This window comes from Sus scrofa, chromosome 10, assembly GCF_000003025.6.
Source record: "Sus scrofa isolate TJ Tabasco breed Duroc chromosome 10, Sscrofa11.1, whole genome shotgun sequence".
Lineage (NCBI taxonomy): Eukaryota > Metazoa > Chordata > Mammalia > Artiodactyla > Suidae > Sus > Sus scrofa.
In genome coordinates, this window is record NC_010452.4 from 41390285 (window position 1) to 41408801 (window position 18517).

The window sequence follows — 18517 nt, forward strand, 5'->3', positions numbered from 1 at the left end:
GTGTAGGTCGCAGACAAGGCTCAGATCTGGCATTACTGTACCTGTGGTATAGGCCAGGAGCTACAGCTTCAATTTGACCCCAGCCTGAGAACCTCCATATGCCATGGGTGCGATCCTAAAAAGATCTAAAAAAAAAAAAGACTACGTTTGAAGATTATGTAACACTGTAACATTTCATGCAAGAGTCGTGGAGGATTGAGGCAATGGATAGATAGATTTTTAGATTTTTTTTTTTTACTATTCTCTTTACTGGCTGCACCTTGGCACATGAAAGTTCCCCAAGCCAGGAACTGAATCCACACCACAGCTGTGACCTACACAGCAGCTGTGGCAACACCAGATCCTTAACCCCCTGTGCCTGGCCGGGGATCAAACCCACACCCGAGCCACTACAGTCTGATTCTTCACCCACTGTGCCACAGCAGAAACTCCAAGGGGCTGTATTTGAAGGGACAGCGACAAAGAATCAGAGTGAAATATTTGGGATTGTGTTTGGCTCCTCATCCTTTAGCAAAAGCTGTAAGCGAGAGGAAGACCAGGTCAGGTTCTCTTCAGTTTCCAGGTTGATTGGCAGAATTCTTCCCTCTGTTTGTTTTGGTCCCTCCTACCTCGATCCTTCTTAGCCCCTCCATCACTCAGATGTTTCCTTGCTCTGTCAGGTACTGGCCAATTTTTTTTTCCCCATTTTTTTAAAGTTTTACTGAAGTATAGCTGATTTTCAAGGTTGTGATAATTTCTGCTGTAACCACTGATTTTTCTAAGTACATTTCCAACTGCTTAAGACAGTGTATCCAACCACGATGAAAACTCATCATTTGATTTTTCAAGTCAGTCTTTTGAATATTACCCTTAAAATATTAAGTAGAGACTTTCTCTTTTTTTTTCTTTTTCTTTTTTTTTTTTTTGTCTTTTTTTTAGGGCTGCACCCATAGCATATGGAGGTTCCCAGGCTAGGGGTCTGATCGGAGCTACAGCTGCTGGCCTACACTACAGCCTCAGCAATGCCGGATCCGAGCCGCATCTGTGACCTACACCACAGCTCATGGCAACGCTGAATCCTTGACCCGATGAGTGAGGCCAGGGATCTAACCTGCAACTTCATGGTTCCCAGTCGAATTCAAGTTTACGCTTGCACCACGACGGGAACTCCAAATAGAGACTTTATCAACCAACAAATTAATAAGACTGGTACAGCTTATTTTCTTTTGCCTTTACTTATTAAAAATTCACAATAAAGAATCCTTATGAGACTGAGAAGATCTGGGTATTGGGGCCAAAGGGTTAAGTTAAACAAAAGGAGTGATGCTTGAATCCGGAAGTCTGTCTGGCCTATGCTTGCATGAAGTCCTCCACAGAAACCCAGCTCAAAGAGAGTCTGAGCACAGAGGGCTGACTTTTTTTTCTTTGAAATATAGTTGATTTATATTACTGTGTTAGTTTTAGGTATACAGCAAAGTGATTCAATTATATATTTTTTTCCTCAGGTTCTTTTCCTGTCGTAGGTTATTACAAGATGATGAATATGTATTTCTGTGCTACGCAGTAAATCCTTGTTGTCTATTTTATATCTAGTAGCGTGTATCTGTTAATCCCCAATTCCTAATTTATCCCTGTCCCCCTCCTTTCCCTTTTGGTAACCATAAGTTTTCTATGTCTGTGAGTCTGTTTATGTTTTATAAATTGATTCATTTGTATTATTTTTTGGATTCTACATATAAGTGATAGCATATAATATTTGTCTTTCTCTGTTTGACTTAGTGTGATAATCTTTAGGTCCATTCATGTTGCTGCAAATGACAAGATTTCATTCCTTTTATGGCCGAGTAGTGTTCCACTGTGCATGTGTGTATGTCTGTGTGTGTATACATGCATCTTCTTTATCCATTCGTCTATTGTTGGACACTTAGGTTGCTTCCATGTCTTGGCTATTGGAAATAGTGCTCCTGTAAACAGTGGGATGCATGTATCTTTTCAAATTAGAGTTTTCATCTTTTTGAGATAGCTGCCTAGGAGTAGGATTGCTGGATCAAGTGGCAACTGTAATTTTAGTTTTTTAAGGAACCTCCATCCTGAGTTTTTTGTTTGTTTGTTGTTGCTTTTTAAGGTTGCACCTGCAGCATGTGGAAGTTCTAGGCTAGGGGTTGAATCGGATCTGCAGCTGCCGGCCTATGCCACAGCCACAGCAATGTGGGATCTGAACTGTGTCTGTGACCTATACCATAGCTCATGGCAATGCCAGATCCTCAATCCACGGAGCGAGGCCAGGGATCAAACCTTCGTTCTCATGGATACTAGTTGGGTTCATTACCACTTCCATCCTGTTTTCCATAGAAGCGAACCAACTTACATGCCTACCAACAGTGTAAGAGGGTTCCCTTTCTTCCACATCCCTCAGAGACCCAACTGTTGATAACAGCTTAGGTGGAAGGAAGAGGTACCATGTAGAGGAAATAAAGATAAATGTCAGTTACGTACAAGTTCTGATGTTTTCACATCAGAAGATACTCCTGGGGTAAAATTCTGGTAAAAAAATAAATATCCCTTCTCACAAAGGCTTTTGAAGATCTTCTTCATCTTGAGGTATGTTCTGTCTGTTAAGACAGTTGGTGAAATTTTGTGTCTGTCCACTATGCAGTCATTCTTGATTCACTTGCCTGTTTTTAGTGAATTTTAGTTTCTATCTGTCCAAAAACAGTTTCAATCCTACTGTGTAATAATTTTTTTTTAAACGTGATATGGTGCAAAGGTACAGTCTCCTAACCTGGGCTTTGTGGGTGTCTGAGGAATCAGAGGATGGCTGTAAGGCTGCTGTGAGCTGCCTGGAAGGGCTTCAAAAGCATGTCTATGGGAACCTTCGGGCGGGCAGGAGACAGTTCTTCTCACAGACAAGGGTCCTCTGAATCATCTGTCCAGAACCATGATAATGAAAAGCCTTCTCACATATTGAGCTCTTCAGCTCAATTGTCACTTTATGCATTTTTTTTTTTTTTGTCTTTTTAGGCCCACACCCACAGCATATGAAGATTCCCAGGCTAGGGGTCTAATCGGAGCTACAGCTGCCAGCCACAGCCACAGCCACAGCAATGCCAGATCTGAGCCATGTTTGAGACCTACACCACAGCTCATGGCAACGCCAGATCCTTAACCCATTGAGTGAGGCCAGGGATTGAACCTGCAACCTCATTGTTCCTAGTCGGATTTGTTTCCGCTGACCCACGATGGGAACTCCCCCAATTTATACCTTTTTAAAAAGGATGAAGGACACTTAATTTAGCATCTGTGTTTGGGATAAATTATGCCAATGCCAGGTCTTTAACCTTCTGAGCTACCAGGGAACTCCTGCCAGAGACCTTTCCCTTTTTATTTTGATAGTGCTTTCGTTTGTACTTTGCTGAAATAATAAAACTACATATCTTTCCAGTCCATCTGCGGAAGCTTTTCCCTGCTTAGGGGGGAGGAGCTCCAATTCCTCCCTTCTGTTCAAATAAAATAATGAAGCTTGACCATTTAAGAAAAGAAGGCTCTTCATGTATATATCTTTGGGCTTTGCCTTTTTGAGGTGACACATAAAGGGTCCTGTCCTGTCCGATGCCTTTTTCCTGTATGACGTCACTGAGTGCTGAGGACAGCCCTTCAAAGGAAGCAACACTACCCCCCACTTTGTACCTATAAACTAAGACTTAGAAAAGTGTAGCAGAATTTCATGGTGTGGAGTTCCCGTCATGGCTCGGTGATTCATGAACCCGACTAGTATTCATGAGAACTCGGGTTTGATCCCTGGCCTTGCTCAGTGGGTTAAGGATCCCGCATTGCTGTGAGCTGTGGTACAGGTCGCAGATGTGGCTTGGCTCTCGAATGGCTGTGGCTGTGGTGTAGGCCAGCGGCTATAGCTCCAACTGGACCCTTAGCTTGGGAACCTCCATGTGCGGTGGGTATGGCCCTAAAAAGACAAAAAAGACAAAAAAAAAAAAAAAGAAAGAAAAGGAAAAAAAAGAATCCCCTGGTGGCCTAGGGGTTAAGAATTCTTAGTGCTGTGGCCTGGGTTCCATCCCTGGCCTGAGAACCTCGACACACCGTGGGCGCAGCCAAAAAACAAAAATGAAAAAAGTGTCGCAACTGAGAAGTTATAGGAAATCCTGCACATATGCCTGTGTTAGAACATGTTTGATGCTTGGGGAAACTTATCTAGAAGTTCCTTTTCTTCCTTTTTTTCTGACATCTAAGATATCAAGTTTGAGTCATAGCTAGCAGGGAAAGTTTAGAAGACACTCTGCTTTTCCCACTGGATTGATAAAACTCTGTTTCATAACTGCCTAAGTGGTCTGGGTTTAAATTGCCCCTGGTGGGGGATCTTCTTTGAAAAGTATGGTAAGTCAAATAACATTTTTATATTATTTAGGGAGAAAAAGGTTGATACCTCTTTAAAAGTATATTAGGCTTTTAGGCATCTTCTTTCCATTGTTCCTGAAACTACTCTATCTGTGCTTTCATTTGGGGGGAAGAAGATGACTAAAAAAGGCAGAAGAGTCATCCTTCCACTAGGAACCTGGTGGAGCCGAAGGAGGTGCTAACTCTCAGAGAGTATGTTAAGAGCTGCCCCTGCCTCTGTCTGGCCTGAAGGCTTTTTTTGTGTGTGTGTTTTTACCTTTTCTGGGGCCGCACCCGCAGCATATGGAGATTCCCAGGCTAGGGGTCTAATTGGAGCTGTAGCCACTGGCCTATGCCAGAGCCATAGCAACGAGGATCCAAGCTGCGTCTTCAACCTACACCACAGCTCATGGCAATGCCAGATCCTTTACCTACTGGGATCGAACCCACAACCTCATGGTTCCTAGTCAGATTCGTTAACCACTGAACCATAACGGGAACTCCTGGCCTGAAGACTCTTGACTTACAGAGACCTGACTGGGGTTCCTTGTATTCCCTGGGGAGCCCCAGCATCCACTCAGCCCCTCTAAGGTTCTTCCTTGCAGCTGGGAGATTTCAGCCACTAGAGGGCCCCAGATTTATATACGAATTAGGGACACAGGTATCTTTTTCCTTGGTTGCTTCCTTTTCTTTCTTTTCTTTTTTTTTTGGGGTGGGGGCAAAACCCATGGCATATGGAAGTTCACAGGCTAGGGGTCAACTCAGAGCTGCAGCTGCAACCACACCACAGCTTGTGGCAATGCCTGATCCTTAACCCACTGAGCAAAGCCAGGGATCGAACTCGTGTCCTCACAGACACTATGTCAGGTTCTTAACCCATTGAGTCACAGCAGGAACTCCCACTGCCACCTTTTCTGATCTTTGATTTGTCCTCATTTAAGGCAGCCTGCAAACCAGGCAGGATCTGAGCTGAGGACTAATCCGTGCTGTTCAGCCTTATCTGTGCGGTACCCATGGTCCTCTGAAATGAGGGGACATTTTTAAAGAAGGAAGAAAAAAATGTCCTGCAGCATAGGGACATGCTGGGTTCCTGTGCCATGTTTGACCCACACCTGACTGCCACAAGCCTGCAGAACTAGGCAAGCAGGGCTCTCAGATCAGGCTGCTGAAACAGCCTGCCTCAGGCTAGACTTCTCTGCTGGAAAAGTGTGGACTGTGGCTAGAAGGGTAGCTGATTCCCCAGTGGCCTAGCAGAAACCCATCCCAGTGGCCCTGGGCCCAGCCTGGCATGAATAACATGGTACCACAGAGGTTCTCAGCCTCAGACCCAGCAGATGCCCAGGCTCTCAGCCTCCTAACCTCCCAGTGGCACTTGAACTTGGCAGATGTTAAAAGCGCTGACGGTTGTTGGAATTGCATAGGCAGTAATTGATAGCATGTGTGGAACCAGACTCTTGCCCTGCCCCCTGGCCCCACCCCAACCTGGCCCTCTGTGGTGCAGGGCAGTCTGGGGGTCGGGGGTGCTGGTCAGTCAGGAGGGTCCTGAGATTGCAGAAGAGAAGGCATTTGGAAAGGTCTCCCCATTTCCTGAGCCCATTCAACACCTGGTGGGAAACCTCAAGGGATAAGAATAACACATGTACATTTCAGTGCATGTTATTTTTAGGTTTTCTGTCACTTGCACTCTGCAGGCTCTGGCTGGATCTAATACCCCAGTTGAAGCCCAATGTCTTCCATTTTGGTTACTCTGTAGGCTTTAGAAGTTCTTGGGGACAACCCTGCCAGCACGTCCAGAAATAACAGTTCAGATTTTTGCAATGGAGGAGTTCTTTAAAGGCCATCCCAGGCAGGGAAAACAAATTAATTAAAAAGCCAGAATACTTCTAAGACATGAGAGCAGAAACGTGCCTGGTCAACTCACACACAACTAGTGAAACAAGCCAGGACACTGGGCTGGGAGGCAAGACATCCAGGATTGGAACTGTCACTCCCTGCCCCACTGACCTGAAGTGTAACCTGCATCAGTGACATCCTTGGCCTCTATGTGTATGTAGCCTTGCCTGTGTCATTGGGAATCATAATATCCAATGTCTTTTTAAAAAAATTTTTAAATTTGTATTCAGGTATAGTTGATTTACAGTGTTGTGCCAGTTTCTGCTGTACAGCAAAGTGACCCAGTCACATACACATATACATTCCTGTTCTCATATTATCTTCCATCATGTTTCATGCCAAGAGACTGGATATAGTTCCCTGTGCTGTACAGCAGGACCTCGTTGCTTATCCATTCTCAATGTGATAGTTTGCATCTACGAACCCCAAACTCTCCGTCTCCCTCCTCCTTAGCGACCACAAGTCTGCTCTCTATCCATATCTGTGGGTCTGTTTCTGTTCTGTGGATAGGTTCCTTCACGCCCTATTTTAGATTCCACATAGCAGTGATATCGTATATTATTTGTCCTTCTCTTTCTGACTTACTTAGCATGAGAATCTCTAGTTGCATCCATGTTGCTGCAAATGGCATGCTTTCATTCTTTTTTGTAGCCAAGTATCCATTGTATATACAGGTACAACATTTTCTTCATCCGTCACAATATCTAGTTTCTTAGGGATTGCTGGGCAGGTCAGCAGAGTCAGCTATAACACGATTACAGACCCATTCTTTGCCTTTTTCTAAATCAGTTTTCCATTCCACAGAGCAGCCACCAGAGTAACCATGTGACTATTTAGATGCCGTCGTCATTGCTCCAGACATTTGGGAGTTTATTTTCGAGAATGTCCTTAGACAGTAGCCCATTATTGTTAACAAATACAATTCATGAAGCTGTGTTTAATTTTTAAATTTTTTCTCAAGTCATTTGGAATCTAATATGATTTTAAAAGGTTGATAGTCAGAGGTCCCATTGTGCTCAGAGCTTTAAGAACCCGACATAGTGTCCATGAGGATTCGGGTTTGATCCCTGGCATCACTTGGTGAGTTAAGGATCTAACATTGCCACAAGCTGCCGCGTAGGTCAAGGATGCGGCTCGGATCCAGTGTTGCCATGGCTGTGACGTAGCCCTCAGCGGCAGCTCTGATTTGACCCCTGGCTTGGGAACTTCCATATGCCACAGGCGTAGCCATAAAAAGGAAAAAAAAAGTAGGTAGCTAGCCAAGATGAATAACTACTAGTCTGAGTCAAGGGTGAAGTAAGAGAGCAGGTTTTGACATCCTTTTGTAAGGAGACTCTCAAAGAGATGAATGTCCGTGTTCACAAGATAATGAATTGGGTGTAAAAGTCCTGCTGCTTCCTTTCTGAACATCTCCTTTACAGACACTTTGAAAGCTCTATTGCAGCGTGCACATGCTAATGTTTCTTTTCATGATTGGATTTTCTTCGATTATTTTTTTCCTATTAGAATAAAACTGACTCATTGAGAATAATTGGTGGAAAGATGAATGTGAGCCTGAGATAGTCTGACATTCAGCTGGAAACACTGATGGAATTTGGAGTCTGTTTTCTGGTATATGCACTAGCCGTTAGAGGATGCAGAGTATTGTTAAGCATCGTAAATGACAGACTTTAGGGCTAAATGAGACCAAGTGGGGCCTTAGCTATAAGATTCTGATTCTGATTTGCAGTGTAGATTTCCGCCCCCCCAGCCTCCACCCTCCATCAGTATTTTGACACCAGCTGGTTGTCCTACAATTGCACCCAATTCTGTCACTGTCTACCTGGGGACAGCATCAGGTCCTACAGGTAAAGGGCTCAGTCCTCCAAGACTGCCCCTCCCCTCTCTCTTTGGACCCCAATCACAAGTCCAGGTTGTCACCCGTGCTTCTGACCTTCCAACAGGCTATTGATGGGAAGTTCCAACAGCCACTTCCTAGGATTCAATTAATTTGCCGGAGTGGCTCATAGCACTCAGAAAAATGTTTTTTATTACTGGCCCTCGAGTTTATTACTGGCCTCAGGTGTGGCCAGATAGAGGAGATAGACAGGTGGGAGGAAGGGCCATAGAACTTCCATGCCTCTGTCTGGGAGCCCCGCCCTCTGCAAACCTCCACCTGTCCATCAACCCAGAAACTCTCAGAACCCTGCCCTTCGGGTTTTTGTGTAGCCCATGGAAGTTCCCAGGCTAGGGGTCGAATCGGAGCTACCGCTGCTGGCCTCACCACAGCCACAGCCACATCGGATCCAAGCCGCATCTTTGACCTACACCACAGCTCAGGGCAAAGCTGGATCCTTTACCCACTAGGTGAGGTCAGGGATCGAACCCGCATCCTCATAGATCCTAGTCAGGTTTGCTAACCACTGAGCCACGAAGGGAACTCCCCTTTGGGTTTTGTTTGTTTGTTTGTTTAATGGAGGCTTCATTACGTAAGCCTGATTGATTAATTTCATTGACCATTGAACTCAATCTCCAGCCCCTCCTCCCTCCCTGGAGGTCAGGGACTGGGACAGAACATTCCAACCCTATAATTATGTGGTTGGTTCTCCTGCCCACCAATCCTCATCCCTAGATGCGTCTAAAATCACCTCATTCACATCAGACACCCTCATCAGTCTCAATACTTTCGAAATTCTGGAAGTTGTAGCGGCTCTGTGCCAGGAAGGGGGACGAAGACCAATATGTATTCATTATACGTCACAATGTCACAGATGAAGGAGGCAGCATTATACCAGTTTTGTAGAATGGACCTCGGTGTCTTATCTGCTGTCACATGAAAGGAAGGGAAGAAGGAAGAGGAAGAAATAGAGTAAGGGGATAGGTCTAGAGTTTGAAGCTCCTTCCCCACTTGGGGAGTTCACAGCTTATCGTCCATTAGTTGACTGTATGAACAGGCAGGTGCACTGTATGATTATGTATGAATTTGGAGATGTACATGGATTTGTGACTGCAAATATTTCTTATTTGCTTAAATAAACTGTTATCATGGCATAGGATATATTTCATCTTCTCTCCCATGTAAGTATTTTTTGTCTTTTTGCTATTTCTTGGGCCGCTCCCGTGGCATATGGAGGTTCCCAGGCTAGGGGTCTAATCGGAGCTGTAGCCACCGGCCTACGCCAGAGCCACAGCAATGCGGGATCCGAGCCGCGTCTGCAACCTACACCACAGCTCATGGCAACGCCGGATCTTTAACCCACTGAGCAAGGGCAGGGATCGAACCCGAAACCTCATGATTCCTAGTCGGATTCGTTAACCACTGCGCCACGACGGGAACGCCCCATGTAAGTATTTAATGGAGTCAGAACACTTAGTAGAGGGCCCTTAGAGTCCATTAGGACCAACAAAAGAAAGAAACCAGGTCACTGGGCAGGAATTAACAACCAAACTAGCCCTGATCCAATGCTTAAAAATACGCTCTTTGTGGACATGTATTAATGAATATGTAAAAGGCTCAGTTGCAAAGAAAAGGTGTCCAATCATTTTTTTTCCCTAAAATTATTTGAGCACCAACTCACGTGAGTTTAATGATCACGACTTTTGTGCCTTTTGTCTTTCCCATGTTTGTGCAGCTTAAATGCCCGAGACTGAAACAGCTTCATGTTCACAAGAATAACTTTTCACAAATCACAACATTCAAGCAGCTTATTTATCCAGTTACACCCTAGCTGAACTGAAGTAGGTTAGGTAAAAACTTTAGTTAATTAGATTCTTTTTTTGGATATAGCTTTCTCCTGAGGAAAGTTGATGTAATAATTTTAAAAATGGGTTGTAGAGAAGTTTCTGTATTAAGGAAACAGATTGGAAAGACCAAGTTCATTTGGAGGAAAAGAACAGGGCTTAGCATACAGGAGAGAAACCATCCTAAATACCATCTTTTACCTGCAATTAAAACATATTCCCACTCCTGAGTGTCTATTCAAAGAAAACCATGACTCTAAAAGATACATGGACCCCAGGAGTTCCCATCGTGGCACAGTGGTTAACAAATCCAACTAGGAACCATGAGGTTGCAGGTTTGATCCCTCGCCTTGCTCAGTGGGTTAAGGATCTGGCGTGGCCATGAGCTGTGGTGTAGGTTGCAGACGCGGCTCAGATCCCGTGTTGCTGTGGCTCTGGCGTAAGCTGGCGGCTACAACTCCAATTAGACCTCTAGCCTGGGAACCTCCATATGCCTCCAGAGCAGCCCTAGAAAAAGCAAAAAGACAAAAAATTTTTTAAAATTAAAAAAATTAAAAGATACATGGACTCCAAAAGTTCATTGCAGCACAATTTACAGTAGCCAAGACATGGAAGCAACCTAAATGTCCATCAGCAGAGGAGTAAATAAAGAAGATGTGGTACATATATACAATGGAATATTACTCAGCCATAAAGAATGAAATAATGGCACTTGCAGCAACGTGGATGGACGTAGAAATTATTATCCTAAGCATAGTCAGACAATGAGACACAAACATTATATGCTATCACTTATATGTGGAATCAAAAAAAAAAGGAGTTCCCGTCATGGCTCAGTGGTTAACGAATCCGACTAGGAACCATGAGGTTTCCAGTTTGATCCCTGGCCTTGCTCAGTGGGTTAAGGATCTGGTGTTGCCGTGAGCTGTGGTGTAGGTCGCAGACACAGCTCAGATCCTGCATTGCTGTGGCTCTGGCATAGGCCGGTGACTACAGCTCTGATTAGACCCCTAGCCTGGGAACCTCCATATGCCGCGGCAGCAGCCCTAGAAATGGCAAAAAGACAGGAAAAAAAAAAAAAAGGACACAATGAACTTATTTGCAGAACAGAAATAGACTCACAGACTTTAAAAAACTTATGGTTACCAAAGGGGACAGGTTGGGGCAGGAGAGGGATGGACATGGGGTTTGGGATGGAAATGTTCTAAAATTAGGTTGCGATGATGGTTGTACAACTGTAAATGTAATAAAATTTATTAGAAAAAAATAAAAAATAATATACTGATGTTTTGAGTTTAGTGTTCCGTAGATACGTTAGCTCTAATTGGTTTGTAGTTACACATTTTTAGTATAAGCTCAAAGTACAAAGTTGTAGAACTGCTAAAAAAATAAAACACGATAGGCAGAGTTTGTCAATGTTTTATAGCTTTAAATTTTTAAACCCGTTTCTGCTGTATTTCTTGCGAATAACTACTATCCAGCTTTAGTTGTAAATATTAATTCATCAAGTGACCAGAAGAGGTCACTAGAAGACATTTTTCTCTGGGGACATTTACCCTTTTTAAAATTTAATTTTATTGGAGTATAATTGACTTACATTGTTGCATTAGTTTCAGGTGTACGGCAAAGTGAATCAGTCATACATATAAATATATCCATTTTTTCCCCATATAGGTTGTTACTAACTATTGAGTAGATTTTCCTGTGCTATACAGTAGGTTCTCATTAATCATCTATTCTGCACAGTAGTGTGTATGTGTTATTCCCTCTCTCCCAATTCCTCACTCCCCCCAATGGTTTCTGCTATGATAACCATAAGATTGGTTTTGAAATCTGTTTCTGTTTTATTCATAAATCCTATTATGTCGTTTTTATTAGATTCCACTTGTAAGTGATCTCATGATATTTGTTTTTCTCTAACTTCACTTAGTATGATCATCTCTAGTCCATCTGTGTTGTTGCAAATGGCATTATTTCATTCTTTTTCATATCTGAATAATATTCCATCATATATATGTACCCCATCTTCTTATCTCCTTCACGCTCAGCCCAGAGGCAAGGGAAAAACAGAGATATTCCTTTGGTAGCATGATGTTGCATCTTTTATCCAACAAGTCAAATTTCAGCTTTGCATTTCAATCAAACTTTAAGATCCTTGGGGCCGTCTTAGAAAAATCTTAGAAAATATAATTATATATATCATGGTTTAAAATACCTATTATCGGAGGAGTTCCCGTCGTGGCGCAGTGGTTAACGAATCCGACTAGGAACCATGAGGTTGCGGGTTGGGTCCCTGCCCTTGCTCAGTGGGTTAACGATCCGGCATTGCCGTGAGCTGTGGTGTAGGTTGCAGACGTGGCTCGGATCCTGAGTTGCTGTGGCTCTGGCGTAGGCTGGCGGCCACAGCTCCGATTCAACCCCTAGCCTGGGAACCTCCATATGCTATGGGAGCGGCCCAAGAAATAGCAAAAAGACAAAAAAAATAAATAAAATAAAATACCTATTATTTTTATACATAATGTAAATATAATAATCCATATGATCTATAGAATGATCTCTATTATTTCTCCAGGCATACTTTCTTTGGAATAAGTGACATTCCAAAAGATTAAACGTAGATAGCTGTGGTCATTTATTGACCATAGACTTCTGACTTACTTAAATTTAAACTGTGGTTCTGTTCCAAGGATGGTTGGTGCTGAACTCTTTGTGGTTGGTGTCTCTTCCTCTTAGATTAGCACTGTTGAAGAAGAGTGGTGAGGAAGATTGGAGAAACCGACTTACCAGGAAGCAGGAGTATGGCAAGGCGTCTGTCACCAGCAGCCTGCACATCCAAGAAACGGAACAGTCACTCAAGAAGAAGGTAACATTGTCTGTGTTGGGATAAAGCCTTCTCACTAACATCACGCTTAGCCATGCCTCCACCAGGCAAGCATGCTTAACAAGTTCCTCCCCTGTGAAGCATCAGCACTTTTGCCATCCGTGTCCACACTTAACGTCTGTCCCACGGCAGCCTCACTCAAACAGAAACAATTGAATGCAAAAACAGTTTCCAAAAAATTCAACCAAGAAAACAACCCATGTGAAATCTTAAGATGTTCTAGACCTCAAAGCAGCACCGCATACGTAATGCATCAGCAAGTACCTAAATTTGAAAGTGTGCCCTTACTTCAGTTTCAAACCGTCTTCAGTGAAGTCTGACTTTACAGTGTTATGAAACCCTTTCTAATGAAAAATCGTTGCTGACCACTAACCATATATAAGGTGCATGTAAAATATGGGCTTGAATTCAAAACATGAATATATAAGATAAGGACATAGCTATCTATGGTCACTGAGTACTTATCTCATAGTTGAAGGCATGTTTCACAATGAGCAGCTAAGCCTTTCATTGAGCATGTACAGGCATTGCCACTGTGGCTCAGCAGGTTCAGAACCCAGCAGTATCCATGAGGATGCCGGTTTGATCCCTGGCCTTGCTTAGTGCATTAAGGATCCAGTGTCACTGTGAGCTCTGGCGTAGATTGATGCAGCTCAGATCTGGCGTTGTTCTGGCTGTGAACAACGCCAGAACAACTGCAGTTCCAATTCGACCCCTAGCCTGGGAACTTCCATAGGCCCCAGGTACCGCTGGGGGAAAAAAAAATATGTATGGCAAAATATGTTTTGAGTTTCCAGCAAATTAAGGACTATACTGTGATCAATTTTGCCAAACATTTCATGCACAAACATATTCATGCGTTGCTAAATTACTCATGTAACATCAACCAGCTTTTGACTAGTCAGTGCACACTTTCAAAGCGGGCGGACACTTTCCTGACGCTTGGCCCCATGATCCCAAATGCACTTGCTGGCTGGAAGCAGAGCACTTATCCTGGACACATTCACTGGCTGACTCTTAAGATCAAAAGTCTTCAAACAAAAAGAAAAAAAAAAATTCCAAACAGATGATCACCTGGATGCCTTCTAGTTCTAAAACCATTTAATAAGCATCTGTAGAGAGGAGAGATTGTGAATGTGAACATTTATGCATTCAGAAACTTACATAAAAACAAGGTGTGTGCTCAGAACTGTGACGAGGGAATTGTGACCCTTTCATGCGGTACTTCTGTGATATCATAGGTTAAATCAGAGCAGCAGTTTGAATTCTTGTTTGTGGCAGACATGACATTAAAGGTATTTATAGGGAGTTCCCGTTGTGGCTCAGCAGAAACAAATCTGACTGGACACAGGTTCCATCCCTGGCTTCCCTCAATGGGTTAAGGATCCCGCGTTTCCGTGAGCTGTGGGGTAGGTTGCAGATGTGGCTCGGATCCTACATTGCTGTGGCTGTGGTGTAGGCCTGCAGCTGCAGCTCCTGTTCGACCCCTAGCCTGGGAACTTCCACATGCCGCAGGTGCAGCCCACACCCCCCCTCCACCAAAAAATGTGTTTATATTGATAAATGACTAAAGACATTTAATTCTTAAACTTTGCAAAGTTCTCAAGTATAACTGGATATTAAAGAGCCTAGGTAGGAAATTTGAGGGTTTTAAGAATGAAATCTGGAAGTGAAAAACAGCTGGTCCCTCAAATAATGTATCCCAGGGAGTTCCTGCTGTGACTCAGCGGGTTAAGAACCCAACATAGTGTCCATGAGGATGCAGGCTCAATCCCTGGCCTCACTCAGTGGGTTAAGGATCCAGCATGGCTGCAAAGTGAGGTGTAGGTCACAGATGCAGCTTGGATCCAGTATTGCCATGGCTGTGTTGTAGGCCAGCAGCTGCAGCTCCAGTTCCACCTCTAGCTCAGGAACTTCCATATGCTGCAGGTGCAGCCATAAAATAAAAAAAAAAATAATGATGATGTATTCCAGTTGCCCACAAACTTTATTTAAAAGGGTCTTGAAATCACTGATTTACAAGTAGGTTTAGCACTTCCCTCCTGGTCATTTTGAAAGGTGCAAAGAAAACTTTCCTGGCAAGTCCCACATGGCCAGGTGAAAATTTAAAGTGACGCAGCTCAAGCCTGCGTAGATTCCTCATCAGCAGTGGAATCCATCGAAGGGCTCTGTCCTCTTAGGAGACAGGGATCACCCAAGGCTGGGAAGACCAGAAGGCTGGGAATACGGGATGAAGTCAGAACTGCCTTAACACTGGGCTGCCACTCTTAGGAGGCAGGTGATGGGAAGAGACTGCAGTTGTCCCTTCGGTGGCAAACCCAGTTTGTAGAAGCCCTGGACTTGACTGGGAAGTGATGTCTTTGGGTCTCAGACACTGCAGATTCTGCACCCACAGTGAAGTCACCATCCCCAGTGCTGCTCCGTGACCTGGTTCACTTTGGCCGGAGACAGTAAACTCTTTGAAGTTAAAATAAGCCCATCTATTTTTGGCTTTTGGAGATCGCAGGTTCTGTTGAGGTCAAGTGGTTTTTCTGTGGCCTCTGACAAGCTCTTGTCTTCATTTCTTCCAAAGTGTGGGCAGCACCTTTCAGTCACACCTCAAGGTGCCTTGAACCTGATCTTTCACACGTCTCAAGGTGCCTTGAAACAGGCCCCAGGCAGCAGAAGGGTGCTTAAGACATGGCCAGGGCTTGCTGTGTATCCCAGTGCAGCTCTGAAAAAGGAAGGACATGCATGCAACCCATGCAGGGGGATCTTGCTGCCCAGGCTGGATCTAGACTTGTTCCGGGCCCAAGTTCTGGAACCTTCCACCTTTCCCAACAAGGGAAAAGGGATGGATTTGCCATAACAAGGGAAAAGTGGTCAGGTCACCACTTCCTGCACAGTTTCTGAATGCATCAAAGGCACGAATTCATGGTTAGCAAGCACTTTACAGTTGGCCTCCTCAAGCTTTGGGGTGCAGTGGGCGGAACCCCATGCATTGCAGCCTGTAAAAGTGCTGAAAGGCAGGAAATGGAGATAGGACTCTATAAGTATAATCTCTTGCAAAAATCCGTGCCATCCAATAAAAATATGATGTGAGCCACATGAGTGATTATAGATGGTCATGTAACCATATCAAAAAAAAAAAAAAAGAAAAAAAAAGATGTGAAGAATGCCTTGTTTTTGTTTCTGCTAAAGGGTTTGTCCCAAAACAAACTTTTGGAACTCTAACTAACATCTCATTTGGGGTCCTATGTGGTAAGAAAATATTCTTTTGGTCCAGAAATAGATTTGGAGGATTAAGAGTCTTTCTTTCTCCAGGAAAAGATCAATGGTGTCTCAAGAGACTACATAACATCAGTTCCTTATTTTCCAAATTTATCTCCCCTCCCCTCCCCAAATCAGGATTGATGGTTTGGAGCTTAAGAGTGCTAATCATTTACCTTGCAGACCCTGTCATTTCTTAGGACAGATAGTTTCAGATAGTTTGCGTTCTTTTCTTGGTTCAGGCTAGGGAACTACTAACCTGACTTACACATTGTTGCTTTTGTTGCATAAATAATTAGTTCAAAAAGATGGTAAATCCAGTTGGTTTGTATATTTGGCCTGGCTTCTAGCACGGGGAATGTATGCACTTGAGCATGGTCTATGGACAGTTTCCTTCAGAGCAACTCATCCCATCCCAAGAATGAGAAAAATGAAATGAAGCAAAATTTGAAAAGAATTTTTTTTTTTTTCTTTTTAGGGCTGCACCCGCAGCATGTGGAGGTTCCCAAGCTAGGGGTCAAAACAGAGCTACAGCTGCCAGCCACAGCCACAAGCAACGCCAGATCTATGCCACATCTGTGACCTATACCACAGCTCATGGCAACTCCAGATCCTTAACCCACTGAGCAAAGCCAGGGATCGAACCTGCAACCTCATGGTTCCTAATCAGATTCATTTCTGCTGCACCACGATGGAAACTCCCAAAATGAAGCAAAATTTGAAAGAAAAGGGATGTGGCAGGGGTCTCTTGTTTCAGCTAAATTGTGGTTATGGTTTTTTCCCCCACCAAATCATTATTTAAAATTCCAACCCCATTTTGGCATATTCGATCAGTATTCAGGGAGAGACAGCAATTCCTGTGCCCTTTGGCCAAGAAACTCCAGTGTTTCAGACTTTTTCCAGGAAATGAGAACCCTTTATAGAGTTTGCTATTACAACCCCCGCCTCAGTGTCTGAGACATGGATTAGGGTCTGGCTGTGCTTCAGTCATAGGGTCAGTCAGTGAATCAAGCTCAGATCTGTGATGACCCCAGAACAAGTCCTTGAAAATTCTAGGAAGGTGACTTCTGCCACATTTGGGTTCAGATGGCCTGCTGTCATTGAAATTCCAAATCACACTTTAAGAGAATGAGGTCAGAGTTCCCATTGTGGCTCAGCCTGTTAAGAACCTGACTTAGTATCCGTGAGGATTCAGGTTCGATCCCTGACCTCACAGAGTGGGTTAAGGATCCAGCGTTGCTGCAGGCTGCTGAGTAGGTCACAGATGCAGCTCGGATCTGGCATTGCTGTGGCTGTGGGGTAGGACAGCAGCTGCAGCTCTGATTTGACCCCTAGCCTGGGAACCTCCATATGCCGCAGGTGCAGCCCTAAAAAGAGAAACATACAAACAAAAATCACAAAAAAGAGAATGAAGTTAGTTGAAGGAATGAGGATAAGAGGACGAGAAAGGCAGCCTGTACCACCTCCAGATTCCAGATTAGCAGCCCGCCGACAGTGAATGCGTTTACTTGGTGCCACCCGCTTGTGTCGGCATGTGCATGCTTCTCCAGGGAACCCAGCCCAAAGTTCTTGAACTTGCTTGTGACACTGAAACTCCTGCTCTTTCGACCCCCTGCAATGTCTCCTATCTGTTTTAACCTGTAGGAAGAAGGAGGATTTACAGATGATAATGCCATTTCTAATCTGCTTTGGGTAAGCCTGACTCTCACATAGGTCTCTCCCTGCCACCTGTACCCTTCCTCCCGACAGTTCCCTTTGGTGACCCTCTCTGCTTGGTTTTTCTGACCCCGAGGCCAGAGACCACCTTGATCTAGAGTGGAGAGCTGTGCTGCGTCTTTAAATTTTGTTTCAATCGTAGAATGGAAAGAAGAAGAAGAAAAAAAAATTTGAAAGGCTTTCAGAAGATATTTTATGTTAAGTGTCAAAACTGTCCAGGAACCTCAGGGTCCCTTCTCTGTCACTGACTATTTTATGGAAATTGCAGTACTCTCACCCTTCACTCAGTTACTGCACCAGAGTGACTCAGGGGTATTTACTGTGCTTGTGTGGGGATTTCTGTTAGTGTTCTAAAAAAAAACTAAACAAATAGGAAGGACTCTTGGGGAGAGTGAAATTGCAATGAGTAAATTAACTTTCTGTTAGAGAAATCCTCATTTTTTTTTTTGGTCCCTCCCCTCCCCCACCCTGCTCTGATAAATCTTCTCTTTTCACCTCTAATCCTCTTGCTTTGCTCTATAGGAACCTGTATATGCTTCTACTTATTCTCCTGCTATACCTGCTGCCCATAAATACCTGTCTTTTGTTTCTATTAATCAGGTGAGGAAAAGCCTATGTGTATTAAAGCCTCATTGCAATTTCTGAGCGGCAGGGAGGAGCTGGTTTCATTTGGGGAAGTAACTGCATTTC

At 43.9% G+C, this 18517-nt stretch overlaps 1 protein-coding gene across 46 annotated transcripts in view; it reads left to right on the forward strand.

Moving 5' to 3' along the window:
* The window catches only part of SVIL (supervillin), a 286393-nt gene that overhangs the window by 213927 nt on the left and 53949 nt on the right, over positions 1 to 18517 (forward strand). For 23 of the 46 annotated variants that reach the window (XM_021064756.1, XM_021064759.1, XM_021064762.1 and 20 more), the window contains 3 exons: positions 12715 to 12844; positions 17756 to 17803; positions 18350 to 18427. In XM_021064756.1, the coding sequence (XP_020920415.1) occupies positions 12715 to 12844; positions 17756 to 17803; positions 18350 to 18427 (256 nt within the window). The remainder of the gene's footprint in view (positions 1 to 12714; positions 12845 to 17755; positions 17804 to 18349; positions 18428 to 18517) is intronic. The other 23 variants (XM_021064788.1, XM_021064784.1, XM_021064767.1 and 20 more) reach the window with 2 other exon arrangements.